The following is a 22,643-nucleotide window of genomic DNA, read 5'->3' as shown; positions in this document are numbered from 1 at the left end:
AGTTCAATGAGAAATTAGATGATCAAAAGTACACGTTCGAGGAAGCAGAAATTAACAACTTTTCATCGAAATTTGATTTCCAGCGTTTTTGGAATCAAAGCACCTTTAAGCAAAGATATCAGACATTACACCTAAACAATGTGAGCATTTAAAATAGCTTTAAGCTACTGAAATCGGTTGAATTTTTAGTTGGTTCTCATGGGTGTACCATTATAGTTAATTGAATTAAATGATAAAATCAGTTTTGTCCGGATTTTATCAAGATTATATGGCAAACTTAATAATCTTTACAAGCTTGTTAGCCCGAAACTATTTCTGTACAAACTTTTAAACTTTTTGCTATTGCCTTTTTTGTAATAATTTAATAAGCGGAAGAATCTGATTCTGTCTTAAGTATCATCATACTTTTGGTTACAGAATTTTAAATTTGAAGCAGTTTTTTTTCTTATTTGCTAAAAACCAGCAGACATTATACATCCGTTTAACGACGAAGAAGATTTTAATAATCATATTTCTTCCTCTATAATTTCCTTTAATGTTAAAGCTTCATCATATAAATTTGAATTTATAATATCTTTTGTTCTCGAAGGGATGTTTGGGACACTAATGCAATTAGTATCGATAAGATAATTTGATCTGATTCAATTTCCTATCAAATTCGTCTCACAATAAAAAATGACCGAGAACATAGAAATGGATTCTTTCTTGTCCATAATTATTTTAAATTGTCTTAGAATTTTTAAATAAGATTACAGTTTGAATTCAAAGCGTTTTTTATTAGAAAATTATTATATTGTCTGAGTTTTTACATGTTTTAGTCACGAATATGTATATCAGAGTCCAAACAATCTATTGATTTTTTTATGAAATCCTGGGATTTCTTTTTTTAAAATAATAATATCTAGTGGATACATCTTAATTTTAAAAAACTTTTCACTCGAACTTTATATGGAGTCGGATTTTATATAGACTTGGGTTGACTTTTTCATACAAAATCCTAGTCAACTTTCAGCTATGCAAATTAACAAATATTTAAATACAAAGTAATTAAATTTTTAGCGCTTTTTCGAAGCTTGTTTTAAAAATGTATCTTAATAATGCACTTTGTTCGGTCGTTTGCTCGGCTAAACGTAAAAACTTTTTATCTAGACATCGTAGAGAGATTTAATTTGTTTTAATAGCTTTGTTCCCAGACATTTAAAAGTTTCAAATTAACCCATAAATGCTTAAAACAAAAATAATGTGGTTTTTTCAGTGTTTTAGGTACATTGTTTTTCAGTGTTTTCAATGTTTTTCCAGAGTTTCCTGAACAAGCTTTGAATCTGTTGAACTCGTTAAAAGTTTTGAATTACAAAAATTCGTTGAATGATTAAATTCATGACTTTTTAGAAGCTGAATAAATTCTGATTTAATTCATATTTATTAACTAACAAATTACTGATCGATAGGACAAAAATGCGTTGGAATGACTATATGAACTAGTGCTTTTGTATCCTTTTTAACCTTGAAAGATTGTAAACATAGACAATGTATCGTATATAGGGCAATTGCATTTTATGTGTGACAAAAAAGAGGAAGGAAAATAAAAAGAAAATATCATCCCGTATATATTGAAATGAATTTCTATAAAAAAAAAACTTACGAAAGATAGAAAAATCACGATGAAATGCAGTATGAGATTTTTCATTCACAGTTTTGTACACAATACGAAAAAATTTTCTCAGTTTTTTCGCAGCTTTCATCGCGTTTACACTTATAACAGAAAAAGTCCGAGAAAGGGAAATATTTTTTGATAAAATTATGCCATTCTAGTGAATGAATGATGGTGTTGATGATAAATCATAATAAAAAGAAGAAAGAATATTCCGTGCAGTGGTTTTGTCATTTCCAATCTAAGCTTTTTGTTGTTATTTTCTCTGCATTATTTACTTCACACCAATGAGAATAAAATGACATTTTGGTTAAATTAAAATTGTGCTTGTAAAAGAATGAAGAAAGAAAGAGTTCAAGGCAATTTATTGAGAAATCGAGGAAAAAGTTTTAACGAACATTTGAATAAATATTAGAATATGCAAAGAAAAATTTAAATGAATTGAGCATTCAAAGTGAATTTTTAAGGAACCCACACTTCATTTTATTTGCTTTTACAATCTTTTAGTTTGAATGAGAAAGCATTTTTAATGAACATGGGGGGAAAAGAAGATTAAGAAATCGTTAGGTAAAAAGTTATAAAAAGGATACAAAATTGTATAAACACAAAATTCTTCTTTAACTGGATGATTAAGCTTGTGAAAATTTTTTTTATTTAATTCAAAAAAATAAGAATAACATTAAGAAGCAACTTGGATAATAATCTTGAGGATGTAATAAAATTTTCGGAGGATTAAAAAGAATGAACATGAACTGCTTATTTTCACAGCATTAGAATTGAAAATTACATACACATGGTGTGGGAAAACTACATAAAGAAGATCATTTCAATTAAATTTAAGTTTTTTTTTTCCTCGTGCAGAACTGAACAATTTTCAATTAAGTTTTAAAAAGAAATGACTGAGCTTCTCTCATACATATATGTTTTCTCGTAGATAATCATATCAATATAATAAATCATTTACCAACAATGCAAACATGTTTCGTATTAAAGCTATCCGTTATTTTATGTCGACAAGAGGAAAGAGGAAAATAATTAACAGTTACATTACTGACGGTGCTTTATTCTTTTATTGTATAATGTTTAAAAGCTTTAATACATATAGAATGAAAGCAACATTTTCAAACAATTAGTCATTGATTATGGCCAAATTTTCATGCGTATTTTTTTGCCTCGTTTACTCCTTTGATAGCGAAAATTGATTGCATGCTATAAGGACAGCCTTCCTCCAAAATAAAAGCATTATTATTACCAACACTTCCGAATGATTCAATTTATTTGTTTGTTTTGCCCTCACCTTTAAACAACATTATTCACGTCTTTATAATCAACCAAAACACTATCAACCATAAAAGTAACGAAAATCCGACTTTACAAGTCATATAAATCGACTATTTGCATTTAATGCCACACCAAAATAATGAAAAAAAGCTATAAATTAAGGATGTAAGTAGAGAACTTACGTCACCGACAACTCAATTCATATAGCTGTATCCCGTATATTTACATTCCTCCCCAATTGCGTTAAACGTACATACATAAAAAAAAGTATATTGTGTTATTGTACACACATATATGTCATAAGCATTCACACAAGAAAAGCGCTCAGAATCGATTAAAGATATTAGAATCTAGAAACTCTGTATGCAGTCTTTCCGTTGATATTATCAGTTTATGAGGAATTATAAAAATGTATATTAGCGCTTCATTCTATCAAGATTCAAATACAATAGAAGAAGCTATTTTCCTTGCTTCGTAAATTTTTATCCTTTCGGTATTCAGTGAAAGTATAAGTCAGTGTAAGTGTGAAATATGTTTATGGTTATTAAAATAAGGATTATTCAAGGATTATTAACCCAATTTTAAGAATAAAGAAGATGCTTCAAAGAAAAAATTGGAATCAACCATCCGTTCTTCTATTGTTGTTCTGCATATAGCAAGACTATTAATTTCATCCTTTCATCATTCAAACTAACAGTTCTTCCCATGTGCGTTCAAAATATGACGTATGAGCGATAAAATAAATAAAAGAAGTTGTTTCGTGAAGATTAATGAGCATATTTCACACACTAGTACTTCTAGGAAGACAAACAAACTCATTCTTCTTGTTGATATGAAAACCGAAATCAGAAAGGATTTTTTTTTATGAAGCCTGACTGAGTTTATGATATATTTTTGCGTTTAACTAACCAATAATTTGGATTCAACTTGTTTTCGTGATTAATCCTAAAGAAACGTATGACATATTTACTATTGGTGCTGAACCTATGTGTCGCGGTACACTAGTGTGGAGCCAAAAATTTTTGGAAATACCATATGCCGTGTGTGGTTTCGATCGCGGCTTACCTCCAAAGCGCGAAAAATTAAAGGTTGCTCACCACTGATTTATGTAGCAAATCATTTTATTAAGCTGTTAATCAAGTTCCATTAATGATATGATTTAAAGTTCCCTGACATCAACTACATGAGTGACAACGACCAAGAAAATCTTTTATTTAAAAATTGGAACGTGTAGAAAATTTAAAAATGGAAAAATTGGATAACTTTTTGAATCCTTTATGTAAATTTAGAAAACTAACAGTAAAGACTGATGGGAATGTTTGGTATACTACATTATTTATGTTGATATATTTTATATATTAATCCTTTCTAAACTTAGTTGAAAATTCTTAATCATATTTAACATTTAAAAAGTTTCTGATAGTTCAAAAAGGTCACAAAAGGAGGGTTCATGAATTGGAGTATATTCTGCTTATAAGCTTATAGAAAAAATAAACAAAAACAACAACCAATTAAATGTAATAATTGAGTATAAACCTTAAATTCGATGAAATAATTCAGGCCTAGGAATAAAACAAAATTTATCAATTTACCTTATACAATTGAGGCTTGAACATTTAGGATTATTACGGATTAGCTTGAGATTAGCTTTGAAATATTAAGACACCCATATGTAAGATATTATTCAACAAGATATTATTAATATAATTTAGGTCATTTGTCATTCAGTTATTTCCCATTTTAAGTCCAAGATTTATAAAACTTGAGGTTGTATATTTTTAAGAAGTGTTGAGAATCTCAGATACTCAGTTGATAATTATTAATCCTAATAGTGAGCCGTTGTGGATCGGTGGCGGAATGGCTTCAATACATAATCATCGCAATCACATCCACCTTTTGAAGGCTTACGGTGTAATGTTATCAAATAAGTGATTCGGATTCCCCTATAAGTCTAGGTGTGACCGGACGATCTCGCAAATCCTCACTCGTTGAACTATCAATAATCTAGAAATGAATGTAACACTTATCTATGGATCTCAGAGGTCTTGATAGCTAAGGCTTATTCTTATTATCTTAAATTTCATAATTTTCTCACCATGCTTGGTGGGGTTTCAGACTAGTGATCTATAATTCTTTTTGCAATAATATGATATTACCTTGAAATGTTTGTGAAAACAAAAAAATACAATTTTAATTATTTTTGATAGAAGATATTTGTGCAGGATATTTATTTCCATACAGCATCGACATATAGTGAAACCTTATAAACAATTAAAATCAACATGATATCAATGATATTCTTGTTAAATCTTTTTATTAGATCAAGTTACTTTAATAATACGTAAATTCAATTGCCAAAAACATTGTTTGCTGTTCCAGCTGGATCCAGTGAGCATAAAAGTTTTACCTGAAAATAAACATTAGAGAAATTATGCTGAGAAATGTTTTCTTTGAAATCCTGATGAAATGAATTTATCCACAACATATTATAATATAAGTGATATTGTGAATACTGATAATAGTTGGCCATGGACAAAAGTTGTGTTTTGCACATTATTTTGTGTGCTGATAATAACAGTTATAGTCGGAAATACATTAGTGATATTATCGGTTATAACGACACGTCGTCTACGAACAGTTACCAATTGCTTTGTCACAAGTCTTGCTGTTGCTGATTGGCTTGTTGGTATATTTGTTATGCCTCCAGCAGTGATCGATTTTCTTGTTGGTAATCTATAGAATATTACGGAACACCTTATATGTGGGTGGATTATTTTTTCATAAATTATTCTAATGGAAATATCTTGAATTTTTGATTTTAATTAAAAATAGGTTCGTGGCCATTGGGTATTATTTTATGTGATATATGGATAAGTTTAGACGTTCTATTATGTACAGCAAGTATTTTAAGCTTATGTGCGATTTCCATTGACAGGTGATTATTCTACTAATTTTAGTACCTTACCATTTTAAAAACTCATCATCTCTTAAATTTATTAATAATTCTTTGTACCTTCATATTCTGCTTATATTCATTTTTCATACAAATTGCTTAATTAAATAAAAAAGTATTCGTTGTTTTTTATTTATTAAATTTTATGTAGCGAAAAACATTCTGTCTTGTTCTATTTAAATTTTACTTGCTTCTCTCACTTCCTTTTAAGACTTTTAATTTTATTTCTTTTATTTCCACTCTTTTGTTATCTAATGAATGTCAAAAGACAGAAAAACTGGAGCTTTAAGAGTTTGTCTTTGAAAATTTGTATAAGTTAAGATGAAGAAGTACCATCATCAGCTGCTAAGAGGCTCTAAAGAAAATATGTTTGTGAGACTGCATTGATTTCTTTTAGAACAAAAAACAAACTGGTACTAAAGAACACAATAAAGCACTTTATATTCATTTCATGAATGAATGGATTAATGAATGAACACTATGCTTGTCACAAGAAAGTTAGCTGATATATTGGCGCCAATGACTTTGATAAAACTTGTATCATTTATTACTTGCAAAAAGAGCCAGATGTTAATATGCCGTTTTATTGTCTATTTTTATACTTATCACATATAGAATATCGGAAAAAGTCTAATTAATTATAATAATGATAAAAATAAGTTCAGTAATATTTCATCAATAATAGTAGCTTACTCTTGATATTTCTTTCCTATCCGTAAATCTACATACATAATAAACTTTTAATCCTACTCGTGTGTGTTACCAAATTGCCAGGTGTGTCATGTAAGCAGGAAAATGCTAAAAGAAAGCTGGATATCCTCCAAAAATTTCGCTTCAATTTTTAAAAAGCTTATTTGATGGATCTTCACGTTCAACCCATCTTTCTTTAGATTCCAAAGTTTTTCAAGTCATGCAAATTATTTCAAGTATTTGAACTTAAGAGTTAGAAAGAAGTACTTTTCAAACAAGGTAGATGTGTCTGTGTCAGTGCTTTTTCCGACCGATTTTAACCCCCTTTAAGAAGCTGTTCATTTTTATTATGTAAATCATTGTTAAGTATGATTAATTAAATTTTGTATCGGTTCAGATTCTAATTTATCTAAAATCTAACGTTTTGATCCTTTTCATAAAAATAAATCATCGTGAGTGACACTTGGCTGAAAAATGTCCTTTTCCCTTTAAATTTTACCGACTTTAGGACTGTTTTTTAATAAATCTAATGAGATTTATTTTTAATTGTTACCTAGCAGTAATTTAAGATTTCTAAGTGGTTTTCACTTGCAGAGTGCTTTTGTTACTTGTGCTACTTCCATACTAATCAAAGAAAATAATTATATTCTCTTCTCAACTAATCTTTTGATATATGTATGCACTAATGAACGATGAATAGGCTTTACGAACATAAAATGCTCATTAAAGTAAGAAAATGTATATCAAGGTCTAGACTTGCATGTTTTACAAAAATTTATGAACATCACATTAATGGAAAGTTGCTGAAATTTCTTCCACTTATCAGGTTTTGGCTTATGTAGAACAATTGAATATGAACTTTTTACCCTTTTCGTACCAGCAATTATACATAGTTTCAAAGTTATGATGGCCTGATGGGTCAAAAATGGGTTGGCGGAAAAAATCTTTTTTCCCGTCACTTTCAGAAATAAAGATTTGAAGCTAAGCTTACAATTTAAAAAAATCTTATTTAACGGAATCGACTAATCTGATAGACAATAACGGATCGTATTGTAAATATGTAAATACCAAGAAATCCTCACATTTTTTGGAAACATTAACTTGACATTAACTTTTAGTCAAAGAACAAGATCTGCTTGCCTAAAACATTTACATTCAGCTTGACTCCACTGTGAACATGTCATTTAAATTATGTGTAGCATACAATCTCTTAATTTTTATTTCTTTTTTACCCTTTTCAGATATTTAGCAGTTACGCAGCCTTTAAATTATTCAAAGCGTCGACGCTCAAAAAGGTTAGCAATGTTAATGATTCTCATTGTCTGGGTGCTAGCAATTGCAATCACTTGTCCTCCATTCCTTGGATGGTAATTAACTTTGAAATTTTATTGTTAATCCCAATTTTATGACTGATTTTATTGTGGCATTACTCTTATTAAAATTTGCGTATTTTAATGTCTGATACTTAATATTTTAAAATAACTCAATAAAAAAGCCATGAAAATACTGAAAAATTAATACTCTAAACTTTCCATTAAACCCTTTTACCTGTACCTTTACCAATAAAAACAGTCATATCAAACCTTTATTTTTAACATTCCTAATTTTATCAAATATATTATGGAGTCACATGATACCAATGAAATGTATAAATAAATGATTATCTATACATTACGGTACCATGTCATTGCCAATTACGAAGATGATTTTTTTTTCAAACTAATTGAATGATGCATGCCAGAACATTAGAAAATTGATTAAAAAATAAATTTCTATCCTAAATAATCTTCAAGACTTGTTTCTGTCAATGAACTCTATGCTATCATGCATTTTTAATATTATTAATTAGTTCACATTTCTCTGTATCTCTTTTTGAAAAGGTATGATCAAGGAATTAGAAAAGATGAAAATGAATGTGGATATAACCAGAATATGGGCTATGTAAGATGTCTTTATTCAAATTTTTGAAATCATGTCCTAACTATTTATTTTTATAGGTAATATACAGTGCTCTTGGGTCCTTTTTTATCCCAATGTCAATTATGGTGTATGTCTACACACGTATATTCTGTGTTCTTACATCTCGTCAGTCACGCATCTCAAGAACTGAGGTTTATATTTCTATTATATCATCTAGTAAAAAGTGTTGAAAATTAGTAATCTTTTTTTAAAACTTTTCAGGCATGTGAACGAGCAATTGACGTAGAAAATGAATTCATTACATCGGAAATAGATTCAAGTTATCCACAATGTTCAAAAGACTCTGTACTTAACAACACACTTAGTGAGACACCACAAACAACCCTTTATGAGCTTCTAGAGTATGCAAAATCTCGGTCGATTTTACGTAACAATATTACACATTCAACAAGCAATTCTAGTCAAAGTGGATTTTCAATTCGTGTTATGAATTCTGTTCATTTTAACCAGCATTCACAGCACTTACATCTGCAACCATTATCGTGTGAAAACTCATCACTAAAACCAACTAAAAAAGTGCCAATCAGAATTTCTTCATTAAAACGCGAATCAAAAACAGCTCAGACTTTAAGGTAACATTAACATATTTAATCAGAATAGTTATTTGCAATACCCGAGCGACACAAATGAAAAAGGCGGAAGTTCCAGGATTCACTGAGCTTAATAAAATGGAAGTAGCCTTAATCTGGCAGACATATGGATCTAATTTGGGCGTTTACCTTTTGCCTTTAAAGTTTCGTGATGAATCCTTTTTCATTTGTGTTGCTCGGGATACAAGTTGCTTATTTTTGTTTAATGGTTATTTACATATGCGAGTTAAGATTGTAACCTTTCTGTACATATTGAAAGTCTATATATTCAATATTGGTCAAGTACATTCACACGTTTAAAATGTGATTATGATTCTACGAAGGATATCGGTTTTATTGGTCATTCTTTCCATATATTAATAAAAATGCAACGTTTCCAACCTTATTTAACTTCAGTTACCTTATTTTGTTGAATAGAATCTGTTCCTTAGAATTATAAAATATCCAAAGTTATGATATTCACATGTTCAGTTTATTGGCTGCAAAGTCATTTTTTCCGTACTTTATAAGCATTACTTCAGAGCTTTTAGAGAAATATCCATGCAGTTTAACACAAACTTTTCTAATAATTTTTTATACAATTATTGAGTAACAACTATGTAAATTCTCATATGTGTGAAGAAACATATTTTATATATGAAGTAGATTATGTTGCTAAAGCATTAATGAAATCAAAGCAGCTACTGTGATTGATGAGGGTATGAATGAAGTTAAATAAAAATACGTTGTGCATAAACATGATCAAAGGAAAAACGTGATATTTTAAAATGGTATCTAAATATATTTTAGGCATGAATACATTGAATATTGAACACATTTACAAATAAGCATTTCAGAGCATTTGAATGTTAATGTTAGCAAAGGTCATGAAAATGTTACCTAAATCTAAATTATCTGGACGTTTCATTTTTTGAGGGTTATATGTATGGCTGAATAATATTTATTTATGAATTGAAGTTACCATTATGATTATTACTATGCTTAGTCACTGTTATTTCATTAATGATGTCCAAAATTTTGTAAGCAAAGTGCCTGAACAGACAAGGAGCATGTTCATGAGTATGCACATTAAATTATACTGATTGAGTACACTCGTGAGAATGCTCATTGTCTGTTATAGGACGACTCTAAAATTCCAATCCCGATGCACATCGATTGTTCGCGACTTTACATTTTCATTAATTGCAATATCTTAAACTAATATTAATCCTTCCATTTTCTGTTTTTATAGTATCGTGATCTTTACATTTATTGCATCGTGGCTGCCATTTTTCATCCATTACATATGCAAACCCTTTTTGGTAGAGGACAGTATGTGGAGAAATGAAATTCTTGAGGCATTCCTAATTTGGCTTGGATGGTTGAATTCAGCTATGAATCCATTCATATATGCATTCTACAACAACGATTTTCGCATAGCATTTTACAGACTGACTTTTCGGAACTGCTTTAAGGATCAACAGAACAATGTCTTTAAATAAATATGCAATCTAAATGCACAAACATAAGTCAACAACGCATATATTTATGGATTGAAAAAAACATACTTTATTCAGGTCACATGTGCATTCCATCATGTAATTTTTTCAAAACGTGAAGCTGTACTTTGAATAGCAAATGAAAGATATTGATGCAAAATAAGCAAACATGCGAAAGAAATGTTTATGAACGGAAGTGGATGACTAAAAAAATGAACATTCTATGACTGACTAATATTGAAAAATTGATGTATGAAAAAAGAGAACATCATTGATTAAATGGGATTTTTGATGGTATCCCAAAAAGGCGCACAAAAATTTTTGCGCTTTCAAAGTAAATCATATTGAACATTTTCCAATTTATACTATTGATCTCGATAAAATGATCTCTAAATAAAGAAATACCAATTAGATCCTTTAATCAAAATTTATTAAAATGTTTACGTCAATATTAGCATTAAAATATTTGCCTACATATCAAGGAAATTCGATTGAGAAGCTTTATAAAAACAGATGACGTAAAATACAGGCTTTGAGAAATTTTTATCATGGCTTGTTAGCTCCAGGTGCCAGAAAATAAGAATTGACTGAGGAAATTTATTATTTGTTATTTTTCCGCATATTGGTCATTTTGAATGATTTAAAAAAATAATTGATTTGGAACCTTATTGAATTTTGTTGAATGAAAGAAAGTTATTGCTGGAAATGAATTCAAATAAATATATTTCAAACAAATATTTGTTCAAGTGTAGCTTGTGGCAACAAACAATTTTGTCCCCACTAAGTGGTCGGATCTTCCATTCATATATTATGACTTCATTTTTACAATCATTTAGATTTCTTTTATACATTATTTAATGTTGATGTTATTAGCCCAACTTATTTGTTTAAAATAAACTAAAGCAGTGGTGGCCAACCTGTGAGTAGCCAAATTATTTTGGAAATGCCATGAACCATCCAACCGTGTATGGCTTCGGTTGAGGCTTACCATCAAGGTATGTCGTGTAAAATGACCTAAAGCAGGTGTAGACATAATTTTAGGAAATGCCTTGAATCGTATGTAATGTGAGGTTTCGATCGAGGCTTATAATCAAGATGTGTCACTTAAAACAAAAGGTTGCTCACCACTGCCCTAAAGTTTTTGCAATCTATTTCCCCATTTAAACATTTAAAACTTGACTTTCACAATAGAAATTTGTTTTAACTTTAATGTATATAACTCAGTTACAAAATATGAGGAAGGAAATTGTATCTTGAAAATTTATTTAAGCACATGTCTTTATGACATCACGGAGAATATGGAATAGTAAATTGTATACCATAAATTAACTTTAAAATTTTTTTTATAACTTTTATTATCTCTTTATTCTTTCATATATGACTTTAGTACACATAAAAAGCACAGACATTTAGGTACTTGCAAAACAAAAAAAAAAGAGATTCGAATGGAAACAAACGGAAAAGAAAAGGAAAAATTTCACCCAAATTTATGACAATTCTCAAGAAACTCTTAACAATTCATCCTGCATATTACGTGTTTTGTTATTGTACAGTTAAAAGTTTACTTCTATGGCTTTCAAGATTTTGAACTAATAAAACTTCAACTATGACATTCAACTTATTTATAGAACTTTAACTTGGGAATCAGCGTTTTGAAGTAGTAATCAACTGCTTAAAATGTGAATAATTTTGATTTCAATCATCTCTGGATTACATGAAATAGGATAAATATTCATGTGGCATCACACCTCTTCTGGGATAAAACGTATGCTAAATAAATAAAAAGAAAAATAAGTTGTACAGCACAATAAAATATATCTGAATTACATTCAATTGGGAATATGTATATATACAAAATAATGCACACATAACTTGTAGATTTAAATTCCCAATGATGGAAATATAATTAAAATTCGCTTAAAATTCCATTTTTCATAAATTTAACTAAGTAAATCATTGGGAACTAATTTAAAATGTAGATATATTTTTACCTTTACTGAATAATGTAAGAGGTTAGTTATCTGACTGGTGTAAATGTCAGCAAATCTAGACAGATAAGAATGAAAATAAAAGTTGAAAGTTTTTGAAAATAATAAAAAAAAATCTCTGTACCTGAATAATCGTCTGCTGAAATATGTCGGATTATGATATGTTCTAAAGACTGATCCAAATTGAGGATTGAATATTTGTTTCATTTTATTTCTGCAAAACAAATAAGCATGTATCCATATCTATTTATATATATTCATTAATCTACCCACCTTATTTCATCCCTTTCTTTGGCCCATTTTTGCAAAGCCTGTTCTGATTCAACAGTTTCATGGTCCTGAATATCCTCCATCAAACTTGTCAGCATTTGTAGCCAATTAGCACTCATTTTGAATTCATCATTATTTAGTGTTTCTATTTCGTGCTATGATTGATGAGATAGTAATTAATTATACACAACAAGAATGATTAATAACTACATACAGTTAGTTCATTAATTATAGCACCTGTCCTCCATCCATGTTCCAATGTAACATCAGCTAAATCAGAGTATGGATGGTCTCCAAAATATAAAACTTTGTGTCCATACCAACCAGTAAGCTTTTGTAATATTTTGACGGTTCCCTCGTAATATATAATTCCCTTTTCTAGCTTATTAACACGGTCCCAGGTGTGAGTATGCATTTTTTCATCATAGATTCTGTAATTTGAATTTCATTTTAAATGTTTATAAAAATGGATTTGAAACCTGAGCCTCTATTATGATAACTTTGCTTAAATTATTTTTTATGCCATTATAGCTTGTATACATGATTTTATATATAAATGTGAAACGTGTGTTATTTACACAGGATGTAAAAAAAAAAAGAAACAGAAACAGAACGAAAAGAAGCTAAATTACATCAGTTAAGCTATAATATTTTGTTTTCCCCAAACAGATAATAAGAATGAATTTTTAAGCTTCTTTGAAACGTATGTCGTCTTTGTTATCGTCCAAATAACATGTTAGAGCAAAATAAGCAGTGTTATATTGACATAGTAGCAACGGTTGTCAAAAAGATAAGTAAATTTACATACCTTAAAGGTCTCGAGTGTTCGGTAAAAAACTTTGGTTTTCTTGCGTTCACAATTATGACATCAAAAAGTTGTCTCCAGTCATCTCCACATAAAAATGTCATGCCTTTATTGCTGTAAAATGAAATGTGTGTTTGTATTTTTAGTTAGTAGTTATAAAGTGAAAAGAAGATGAAAGGCAATGGTCAAACAATATTCATCCTTCCTCTTCTTTTAACAAATTTCTTAAATGAAACAAGTTTCAACTTACACAAAAGGAAATGGACTGTTCGTGACTAAAAAAAGTTTTTTATTTGACTTTATTAGGCGATGAAAGAAGCGGTTCATATTGGTATCCTCTTTTATGTATTCTTTTACATGATCCCCAACTATTTTATGCATAACTGGATGTGATGAACCAATAGCATTCTTGAAAAAAAAATTTAATAAACCATAAAATGTTAAGACATTAAGATTCAAGAAATGTTTCATTTCTTCAACAAAAAAAATGGAAATGATGAAGAAAAATCTACTTACTTTTACATCTCTAAATAATATTTCAGGGTGATAATCTATGTGGTGTTTGTTGAAATATTCTGTCACAGTCGAGAGTAAATACATTTCAGGAACGGAGAAGAGATCCGCCAGTTGAACCATTTTACGACCATTTTGACCCTGTATAAGCGTACTTTTATTATGCATATCAAAAATGATAATGTTAATGTCTCACGTTTTGCCTGTCACCCTCAACATATTTAACAGGAATTACACGATTTTTGTAAATTTCCAATACTTCGTCATCTGGAACTGGAGTGAGACCTCTGTAGACTGTTCCTAACTGTATTTGTAAGAATGAATCTAATTTCAGCAACAGTCCTTTTTCTATATCGTACTTTATGGAGAAAATAGACAAAGTTTAAAAATCTTCTTATTAATATACTCTGCATGTTTCTTTTTCGGAACTTTTAAATTTGATTCTATCTTGTTTACAATGTTGCATAAAATTGATTTACTTACATGCAAACCTCGAATAGTATAATTTGGCACGTAATCAAGATTTAAAATATCTTTCGGATACTGTATGTAAAAAAAATTTATTCATTAATTTTATTAACCATTAAATTGTAATGTATTTCTATTTAAACCTACTTTATATCGTTGCACGAGACTATCTCTTCCAAGATTATAAAGTAAATAGTTGAGATTCTTCTTATAACATGAGATTCTGCAAATATAAATCAAGTAAACAACAGAAGAAAAAATTCACAACATGGAGTACTTACGTGTAATCATAATCAAAGCTGAAACAGAAGCAGACAAATATTTTTTTAGCAAATTTCACAGAACACAGCCTGAGTCTTACCCGTAAACTTCTACTTCATTTAAATCAAGCTCATTTGCTGCAAAAACTCCATGCCTATTAACATTCTTTGGTAATTTTTTTGCTATATATGAAGCAATGACAAAAATATTGAAAGTTTTAGATTATTAAAATTACCGTTTTATTTAGCTTTAAGCATTGTTCTGGATTGAATCTTGCTTTTTCATGTTTTATTATCTCCGTTAACTGCCGTTTGCATTTTGATTTATTTTGAACTTCAAGTTGTTCAATTTATTCAATTGAATTCATCTCTTTCCTTCTGTCTGTGACAGCAGAAGGAAGCAGTCGCATTGCTTAACGAAATTGTATAAATAGGAACAGGGACGGAGCCAGATATTTTATGAGGAGGAGGTTTTGATTTTTTTTGGTATAAATTGATAAAAATTTTGATGGATTTTGAAATTTTTTCAAGAATAACCCTAGAAATTTCATAAATATGGGGTTTTTGATCACTAACGCTCCTCCCTGAATAAGACTATGTAGTCACACACATCGCGTTCACAAGAAATACCAAACATATTTCATATTTCTTACAATGAACGGACTTATTCAGAACAAACAACATGTCTTGTATTTCTGAGATTTATATCATTTCATCCGGGTAGTTACGGACTTTTTGTTACAGTCTAGAGTCGAGAATCAACAAACCATGAAGAACTTAAAAATGGAAAACTTAAGCACGTAGAAAATGAATTGATTTTGGGTGAAGTCTGGTAAAGTTTTCCGGAAAACCCATTGAATTCAAAATTATGGACAGTTTCAAAAGGTTTTCCAATCATTTCAAATTAAAAAAATAAGCCATATACTTTTATTTCCATTCATCCATTCATTCGAGAAAGCTCCTCAATTGATTATTTTTTACAGTCATGTTGAGAATATTCTCTTGAAAAACTTAAGAATGAAAGGAAGCGAAGCCAAAACAAAATAAAACAAAACATCTGTTGATGAAAAATCTCTTTTTGATTTTGTTACAAATTTATATGAGATTCTCTCACGAATAATGTTTAAGAAAAAAAATCACATGCGTCTCTCAAAAGAGAATGAAAAACTTTATATTAAAGAAAAAAATATCATATTGATTTAATGGATGACCTGATTCCATTAAATCTAATAATATAATTTCAAACTTACACTTAAATGTTGCATATCTCTCTTTATATAGCTCATCATACTTATTAGATAAATATACTGATGTGGATATTGAGCGTATTGATTTATTCTCATAAATATTTAACGCTAAATTCCGTTGCAAGTACAGGTTGTTGTGAGTAAATAACTTTAAACTTCTTACAAACATTTTAAAGTATGTTAGCAGCAAAACACAGATTAGATTATTACTACCCTAAGCAGGTGAATTATTGTCACTATAATCTAGGCACTAATTTAAAAATTTACTCCACCATTCTTAAAATAAGTGGTTGTTTTGATTAAATTCAGTTCTGTTTGAATACTGAAAATTTATTTTCATATTTACGTAATGTTTTCACTTCTATAAATTCAGCGCATAAATGCTCTCAAATTCTCTCATTTTTTCTTTATTCTCGAATTTATTTGAGAACTTTCTCTCGACTGCAACATGTGATATTTTTCTATTAAAGTATTTTAATGAATGCCATATTTCTTTGATGATGACGCTTTTCTCGCACATTATTGTTTTGATCAAATCAGATTGTTATTTTTATCAATTTAGGATATTGGATTTATTAAAATTTGCAGGCTCTACAATATAATAATTTTATTGTTTTCTTCTTCTTTCTCTAGCAGGAAAACATCATGCTCTCAAAAGCTTGTTCTAACTCAATAAAATAATTGAGCATGCTTGCTTATGATCGGTATTCTCAGTTTACTCTGTTCTTAAGAGTAAACTTATTGCTTGCAAGGGTTTAGGAATGTTTCTAAAACCTTTATGATAACAAACATTTATAATAAAAGAGCATATCCCAAATGAGATTCCGAGCGACGCAAATATATAGAAGCTTTCAAAATTTCGATAAAGCTCTTTTATTAGCACTTAGAAAAAGCCGATTTTTTTTATTCTTGCCTTATTGAATTCACATGGAAGTGGTTTAAATTTTATTTCAATAATAAGTGAAGTTCTTAGTGAAGCTTTCTTAATTTGTGTCGCTCGGGTCGAAATTTGATAGTTTTTTAGAATGATTTTGTGACTGAAAAGGAAGCAGAGGATGTAACCAGATGTAACAGAAAGGGTCTAAAATCTATTTTTACGGTAATCATAACCTGAAAATGACCCCATGTGCTTTAATACTATTTACGAGGTCTTATGACCCGAACAGCATAACATGTCTTCTAGGACCGTCACATCACCGTATGTAATGTAAGATGCGAAGTTGCCCTGACGGCATATTTATTGATGATTTGTTTCACTTTTACGGTAAAAAAATGTAGTTTACTGAATTGTGCTGCTCGGCTGAAGTTATGATTTTCTCAGAGATTTTTTTTTCAATTGAAGCTCCTTTAGTTGAAAATAAAATAAATCTTTATTTTAGTGTTTCATTTTTATTATCCTCTTAAAATATTGTGTCTTTATACTTCTTTCATATTCACACCAAATTTTCAATATGGATTTTTTGGTCTTTCAGTGAAACCATTTTTTGGACTTACTGGATTAATCAACTAAAAATACCAACCGATTTTTTGATTCCAATTTATTTTCAGTCTTAATTTTTTTTTCTATTCCGATTTTTTTTTTTTTTTGAAATCCAAAAAAAAAAAAAATCATTTATTTTTTTCAGTTCTAATTTTTTTAGTTCTGATTCTTTTTTTCGGTTTCCTTTTTTCAGTTCCGATTTTTTTTGGTTCCAATTCGATTTTTTTTTTTGGTTCCGATTTTCAAAAAAAATTAGTACTAGTATTACTCTGCGGACACAGCCTTTTATCTCCTTCTTAAGCATTTGAAATGTTAATCCATAACTGATTTTCTTGATTCACTTTTCTGAAGTTTTGCTGAAAAATTAAAGAAAAAATTATTCTAGTAGCCATTGATTTTTCATGCACAAAGAATTTTAAGGGAAGAAAAATGAAAAGATGTGAATCTTGATCATGTACAAAAAAATGACAGAACGTGTATGCTGTAAGATATGCAAACTTACTTTCAGCTTCCGATTCCTTAAATTCCTGTTCCTCTTTAAGCTTGATTAAATTATTTTTGATGGACAAAGTAATTCAAATGATGAAATTATTGCATTTTGAGTTCTAATTAAATATTTGATCCATGGAAGAATCTCCTCTGTCTGATGATGAGCCTCTACGTTCTGATGACCAATTGTTAATTCCTCCAAAATATTTGACGATGTTCCTCCTCCTCTGTTTAAAATGATACTGAAGAAATATTGTTGCTTTGATTTTTTCAATGGTTGCTTTGATTAAAATTTTCAAATTTTTAAAATTTAATGAAATTTATTAGAAAATCTTTTTGATCCTCAATTGTGCTAGGATAGATGCTTTCACATGATATTTCAGTTGTCTGTAGCTTAATAATTTTATTAAAACTTGATCATTGTTGACAATTTTTAGTTTTCTGTACAGTTTTCTGATCTAAACATGGTGTGATTATTGTCATAAAGCGTGATCCGCTAATTATTTTCTGCCATCTACTTGAAGAAATGTGAGGCAGTCTAGAATTTTTGAGCTGGTGATATTGCTGTTTTTGTATAGAAATCAAACATTTCAAATAAAATACTTTTGGAAAGCTGATAGGAGTCGCCAGAAGGATGAACTTTTCTCATATTAGAATTACCTTTTTTGTGCGTTTGGTTTTTTTATCCATTTTTTAGGATCGTGAAAACCAAAAATATTTACTTTTTCACCCACGTCTATGATACGTTGACGAATAAGTTTTATTTTTATTAATTATTTTAGGTTTTTTTTTCTGAAATGCTCATTACTGCTTTTATGAAATTTATTCGAGTTGGTGGTACATAAAATAATCAATAAATGAAATTTTACTTTATCATTCTATCCACAGTCAATTTACCTACCTTTTTGGCTCATTCTGAAAAAAAAAATGTTATTAAATTAAAAAAGCGTACCTATATCTTGATTGAAATGAATTCCGGTGGGGTAAAGTGTGGAATCGTACTGATAAAATGACATAATATACTATTTTTAATTACTGAATGAATTGTAAAAAATGAAATATTTATGCTTGTATGTATGACGCAGCAGTTTGTTTCTTGTACCTAAATTCTAAATTTAATAATCCTGAAAAATCATGAAAGTATTCAAATACGCATTAAAAAATGTGTAAAACTCAAAATGACTGATAGTTACTTAAGTATTATCAAAATAATGATCCACAAACATAAAAATGCTAAATGAAATTTTAGGCCTATTTTTATATTTAATGTCCCTTGCTAAAGCCTAATCATAAATATTTTGCTTTCAGTATAAATTTTTTTTCTATTCTCGAAACGAAGACTGAGCATATTTTAGAAAGTAATAAATCATGTTTAATGATATCAATCTATATATAACTTATTTATTCGTTTGAGTCTCATAATACTTTATAAACAAATTTAACATTTCTGTTTAATTTGTAAATTATTTTAAAATTATTCAGTAAAAAGTAAAATTTCTGATTTAAATATGAAAATTGACTAATCCTTGAACGTAAAGAATTCAGGAAAAATACATTGAACTTAGTAACGACAATTGAAATTGAATTTATATTCAGTATAATGCAATATACCTAAGGTAAGTAGATGTGTCCACAATAATTTAATTTAGACCTCCTAAAAATGAACGTATTAAGAGAACGACCTCGTATTGATACTTATGTAGAAATTTCAGAAAACAAAACTTTGTTTGATCCAATTTTGTTAACCTTGATGTATTCAAGCATCTTTACCACCGAGAACATGTCAAAGTCTTCCACATTATCAAACATTAACAGCTTAATAATTAATGTACAAGACATCTTAATTTAATCAAAAACCTCAACGAAACTAATTTTTTGGTTAATATTGTGCACACATATTCTACGAGTATAACTAATTTAGTGAAAATACGATGGCAGGTAACACAAGAGTTCATTCAAGTCACTAACTCTTTTGATTAAAAAACTGAATAATTCCTTTTTTGCAAATTAATTAACTGACAATAATCATGTAATTGTAATGAAAAAAGATCTACTATTCAAATAAAAATCAATTAAATTCCTCGCTGTGAAATTTGCTGAGTACTGATGAAAATTGAAGAAAATGGTATTATTGGTTTTCATTGCATTGTAATGATGGTATATTAGTCAGCAGAATTGTATTTGAAATTTTAATGAAAATGTGTCGTTTACATTTTTTTTTTCATCAGATCATGAGGGTAAAGCAAAGAATAAGTATTGTGAAAAATTTATTAAGCTTGTGTTGGAAACTACAAAACTTTGTTTTTAAAAATATTTACTTTCTTTTCAATTGAAATCATTTATATTGTGTAATGATATGGAATGACAGTTTCAGAAGGTTAAGTATCATAAATTTGCAAGTTTTCCTATCTCTTTATGGTTCTTCTTTTGGCACGTGTGCTTTCACCATTGTATGTTATGGTATCATTTTTTGTTTAAAAAGTTTATAACAAAAAGGAATCGATTTTTTTTATCAATTAAATTGAACAAAGTTTCCTTCCATAAAGCTATCTTCGAAACCTTTATCCGAAATGAATTGATTGACTTAACATATTACTTTTATTGATTTTCATTACTATAAGAGCGTATTGTATGTAAACTAATTAGTTATTGCAAATTTCATTAAATTATTAACAATAAAAATGTAAATTAATTGAAACTTAATTTTAAAAGCAGAGATTTTTCAAACCAATTTATTATATTGAATTCATATTACTCTTCACGTTTACAGATACCTCTTGCTCGAGCATACAGATTTTCGAGAAAAAGTAATTATGCAAAAATTCATTAGCGCTGGAAAGATTTTTGAATTTTCTAAATTTAAATACCTACAATAGTGGTGGGCATCCTGTTTGAAAATGCTATGCACCGTTTGCATTATACGATATCGGTTGAGGCTTACCACCAAGGTGTGCCGAGAGAAATAAATGACTTCCCACCACTGGCCGTTAATATCAAATTATTAATTGTTGTGAACAAGATTTTCTTACCTGCTAAATTTAATCATTTTCCTTAAAGGGTCGTTCACTTATTACATTCAATAAGTCAACGATTTTGTAACAGTTTAAACTGGTTTAAACTAAGTAAAACCATTGCTATGGAAATTTTGTAAAGAGGGAAGAGCGAACGAAAATAGTTTAATAATAAGTGAACGATCCTTAACTACTAGTCAAAATCTTTTTCATTTTTGAAGAAAACGAGATTTAGAAAAATAATGGAAATTGTAAAATAAAGTAGGATATGGGATTTTCCCATGAGAAAATTGATTCAATGACAGAAACAAGTCAACAAAAATCGAATGCCATTCTTATGTGCTTTGAACATATGTTTGACTTCGAAAATAAAAGTGGATATGCGATTAATGTGAATGCCGTTGAAATGTGAGGAGGGTCTTTGATGAAATAATATTTCGTATATTGGCTTTAGCTATTAAAATTATGCAATAAAAGTCCAAACTTGGAAAAGATTTTCATATACATGATTTGCTATCCACAACCTATAAACAGTTTATAATTAATTTATAGCCACCACATAATAAAAGCAATTAAACTAGCTAATGAAATTATCCTCAAAAAATTATGTATTTTTCTTCAGTCACTTTTAAACATCGCGCATGGTCATTCAACAATTAAACCTTCTTTTCGGTATTTTACTATCCGTCACAGTTTCATTATGAAAGAGTGATTCCATATGAAATATGAAAATAAAAAACATTCAACAAGAATCATAAAATATGTTGCCAAATTTGAACTCAACAGGAATTTGTATGCGTAATTACGACTCAATTATAGATACAGTTGGATAAAAAAGCTTGCTTCCATAAATTATTGTCACTATTGTAAAAGTTATAATTACTAGGAATTGTAAGTTGTTACAGGTTGCTACTTCCGACAGAAGTCATAGTAGAAACAAAAACTGGCGATAAGATAAAATTTACAATTATTATTATTTAGGTGTGGAGAGAATCGATAATAAAGCTAACCAAAATACGCTTTTTTGGAATTTCGACATAAAAAAATAGAAATATAATCGAGTTCAATCATTATTTATATTCATGAAAATAGAAAAAAAGTCTTTAATATTCGGTGATGAATATTAAATGTAACGAAATAATGATAATTTGCAGAATTTGACTCAACTTTTACATTTAAGGTAATTAAGGTTTCAAAAGACATGCCTAACTTTTTTAAAGGCGGTAAAATAACACGAGGAGCTTTGAATAATTTTCTTTAATACGCATTTTGACCAAAAGGAAAAGAAAAACTTAATTACATAATTTGCTTGCCTCTGTGTTCAATCACAGATATTATATTAAAGTTCAATGGAAATTGGGTAACTAAAAAATTTATGAATTTATAATTTATATCGCCAAATTTAAATTTATATCGATGAATGAGAATGAAACTGTTGTATTTTTTGTCTAAATTATGTATCATTCCAATGTTATGAATGGGTACATTG

General features: G+C 28.8%; 2 protein-coding genes across 8 annotated transcripts; one reads left to right on the top strand and one right to left on the bottom strand.

Moving 5' to 3' along the window:
- Positions 1 to 1,748: 1,748 nt before the first annotated feature.
- Positions 1,749 to 12,659, top strand: LOC139096071 (probable G-protein coupled receptor No18). 7 transcript variants are annotated; one of them, XM_070647699.1, is made up of 9 exons: positions 1,749 to 2,218; positions 4,356 to 4,604; positions 5,253 to 5,660; positions 5,765 to 5,867; positions 7,817 to 7,942; positions 8,456 to 8,516; positions 8,573 to 8,686; positions 8,757 to 9,127; positions 10,377 to 12,659. In XM_070647699.1, the coding sequence occupies exons 3-9, from the start codon at positions 5,399 to 5,401 to the stop codon at positions 10,624 to 10,626; spliced, it is 1,287 nt and encodes a 428-aa protein (XP_070503800.1). In that variant the 5' UTR covers positions 1,749 to 2,218; positions 4,356 to 4,604; positions 5,253 to 5,398; the 3' UTR covers positions 10,627 to 12,659. The 7 variants fall into 7 exon arrangements, with proteins under 7 accessions (XP_070503800.1, XP_070503802.1, XP_070503799.1 ...); XM_070647698.1 differs by lacking the exon at positions 1,749 to 2,218 and adding an exon at positions 2,404 to 3,097 and having other exon boundaries at positions 4,098 to 4,604; XM_070647696.1 differs by lacking the exon at positions 1,749 to 2,218 and adding an exon at positions 2,404 to 4,254 and having other exon boundaries at positions 4,346 to 4,604.
- Positions 11,949 to 16,497, bottom strand: Nt5c (5' nucleotidase C). Its single transcript, XM_070647694.1, has 14 exons — positions 16,178 to 16,497; positions 15,029 to 15,110; positions 14,949 to 14,966; positions 14,815 to 14,890; positions 14,683 to 14,742; positions 14,396 to 14,557; positions 14,203 to 14,340; positions 13,937 to 14,094; positions 13,690 to 13,800; positions 13,096 to 13,312; positions 12,885 to 13,036; positions 12,736 to 12,825; positions 12,615 to 12,669; positions 11,949 to 12,393 (listed from the first exon to the last, which is right to left on the bottom strand). Exons 1-14 carry the CDS (start codon positions 16,341 to 16,343, stop codon positions 12,334 to 12,336), a joined length of 1,545 nt encoding a protein of 514 aa, XP_070503795.1. The 5' UTR covers positions 16,344 to 16,497; the 3' UTR covers positions 11,949 to 12,333.
- Between the last annotated feature and the right edge of the window lie 6,146 nt (positions 16,498 to 22,643).

The sequence above is a fragment of the Chironomus tepperi genome, unplaced genomic scaffold (genome assembly GCF_022539635.2).
Source record: "Chironomus tepperi strain 1889 unplaced genomic scaffold, CSIRO-AGI_Ctep_v1 contig_376, whole genome shotgun sequence".
Classification (NCBI taxonomy): domain Eukaryota; kingdom Metazoa; phylum Arthropoda; class Insecta; order Diptera; family Chironomidae; genus Chironomus; species Chironomus tepperi.
This window is presented reverse-complemented; position numbering and strand designations above follow the sequence as displayed.

Excerpts from the sequence above, each read along its gene's own strand:
- Nt5c (XM_070647694.1), bottom strand. The coding sequence starts at position 16,343 with ATGTTTGTAAGAAGTTTAAAGTTATTTACTCACAACAACCTGTACTTG. Across the intron at positions 14,558-14,682 it reads ATACTATTCGAGGTTTGCAT|TACGATATAGAAAAAGGACT; the intron begins GTAAGTAAATCA and ends TTCTCCATAAAG. Across the intron at positions 14,341-14,395 it reads TTGAGGGTGACAGGCAAAAC|GGTCAAAATGGTCGTAAAAT; the intron begins GTGAGACATTAA and ends ACGCTTATACAG.
- LOC139096071 (XM_070647701.1), top strand. The coding sequence starts at position 5,399 with ATGAATTTATCCACAACATATTATAATATAAGTGATATTGTGAATACT. Across the intron at positions 5,868-7,816 it reads TGTGCGATTTCCATTGACAG|ATATTTAGCAGTTACGCAGC; the intron begins GTGATTATTCTA and ends TACCCTTTTCAG. Across the intron at positions 9,128-10,376 it reads AAAACAGCTCAGACTTTAAG|TATCGTGATCTTTACATTTA; the intron begins GTAACATTAACA and ends CTGTTTTTATAG.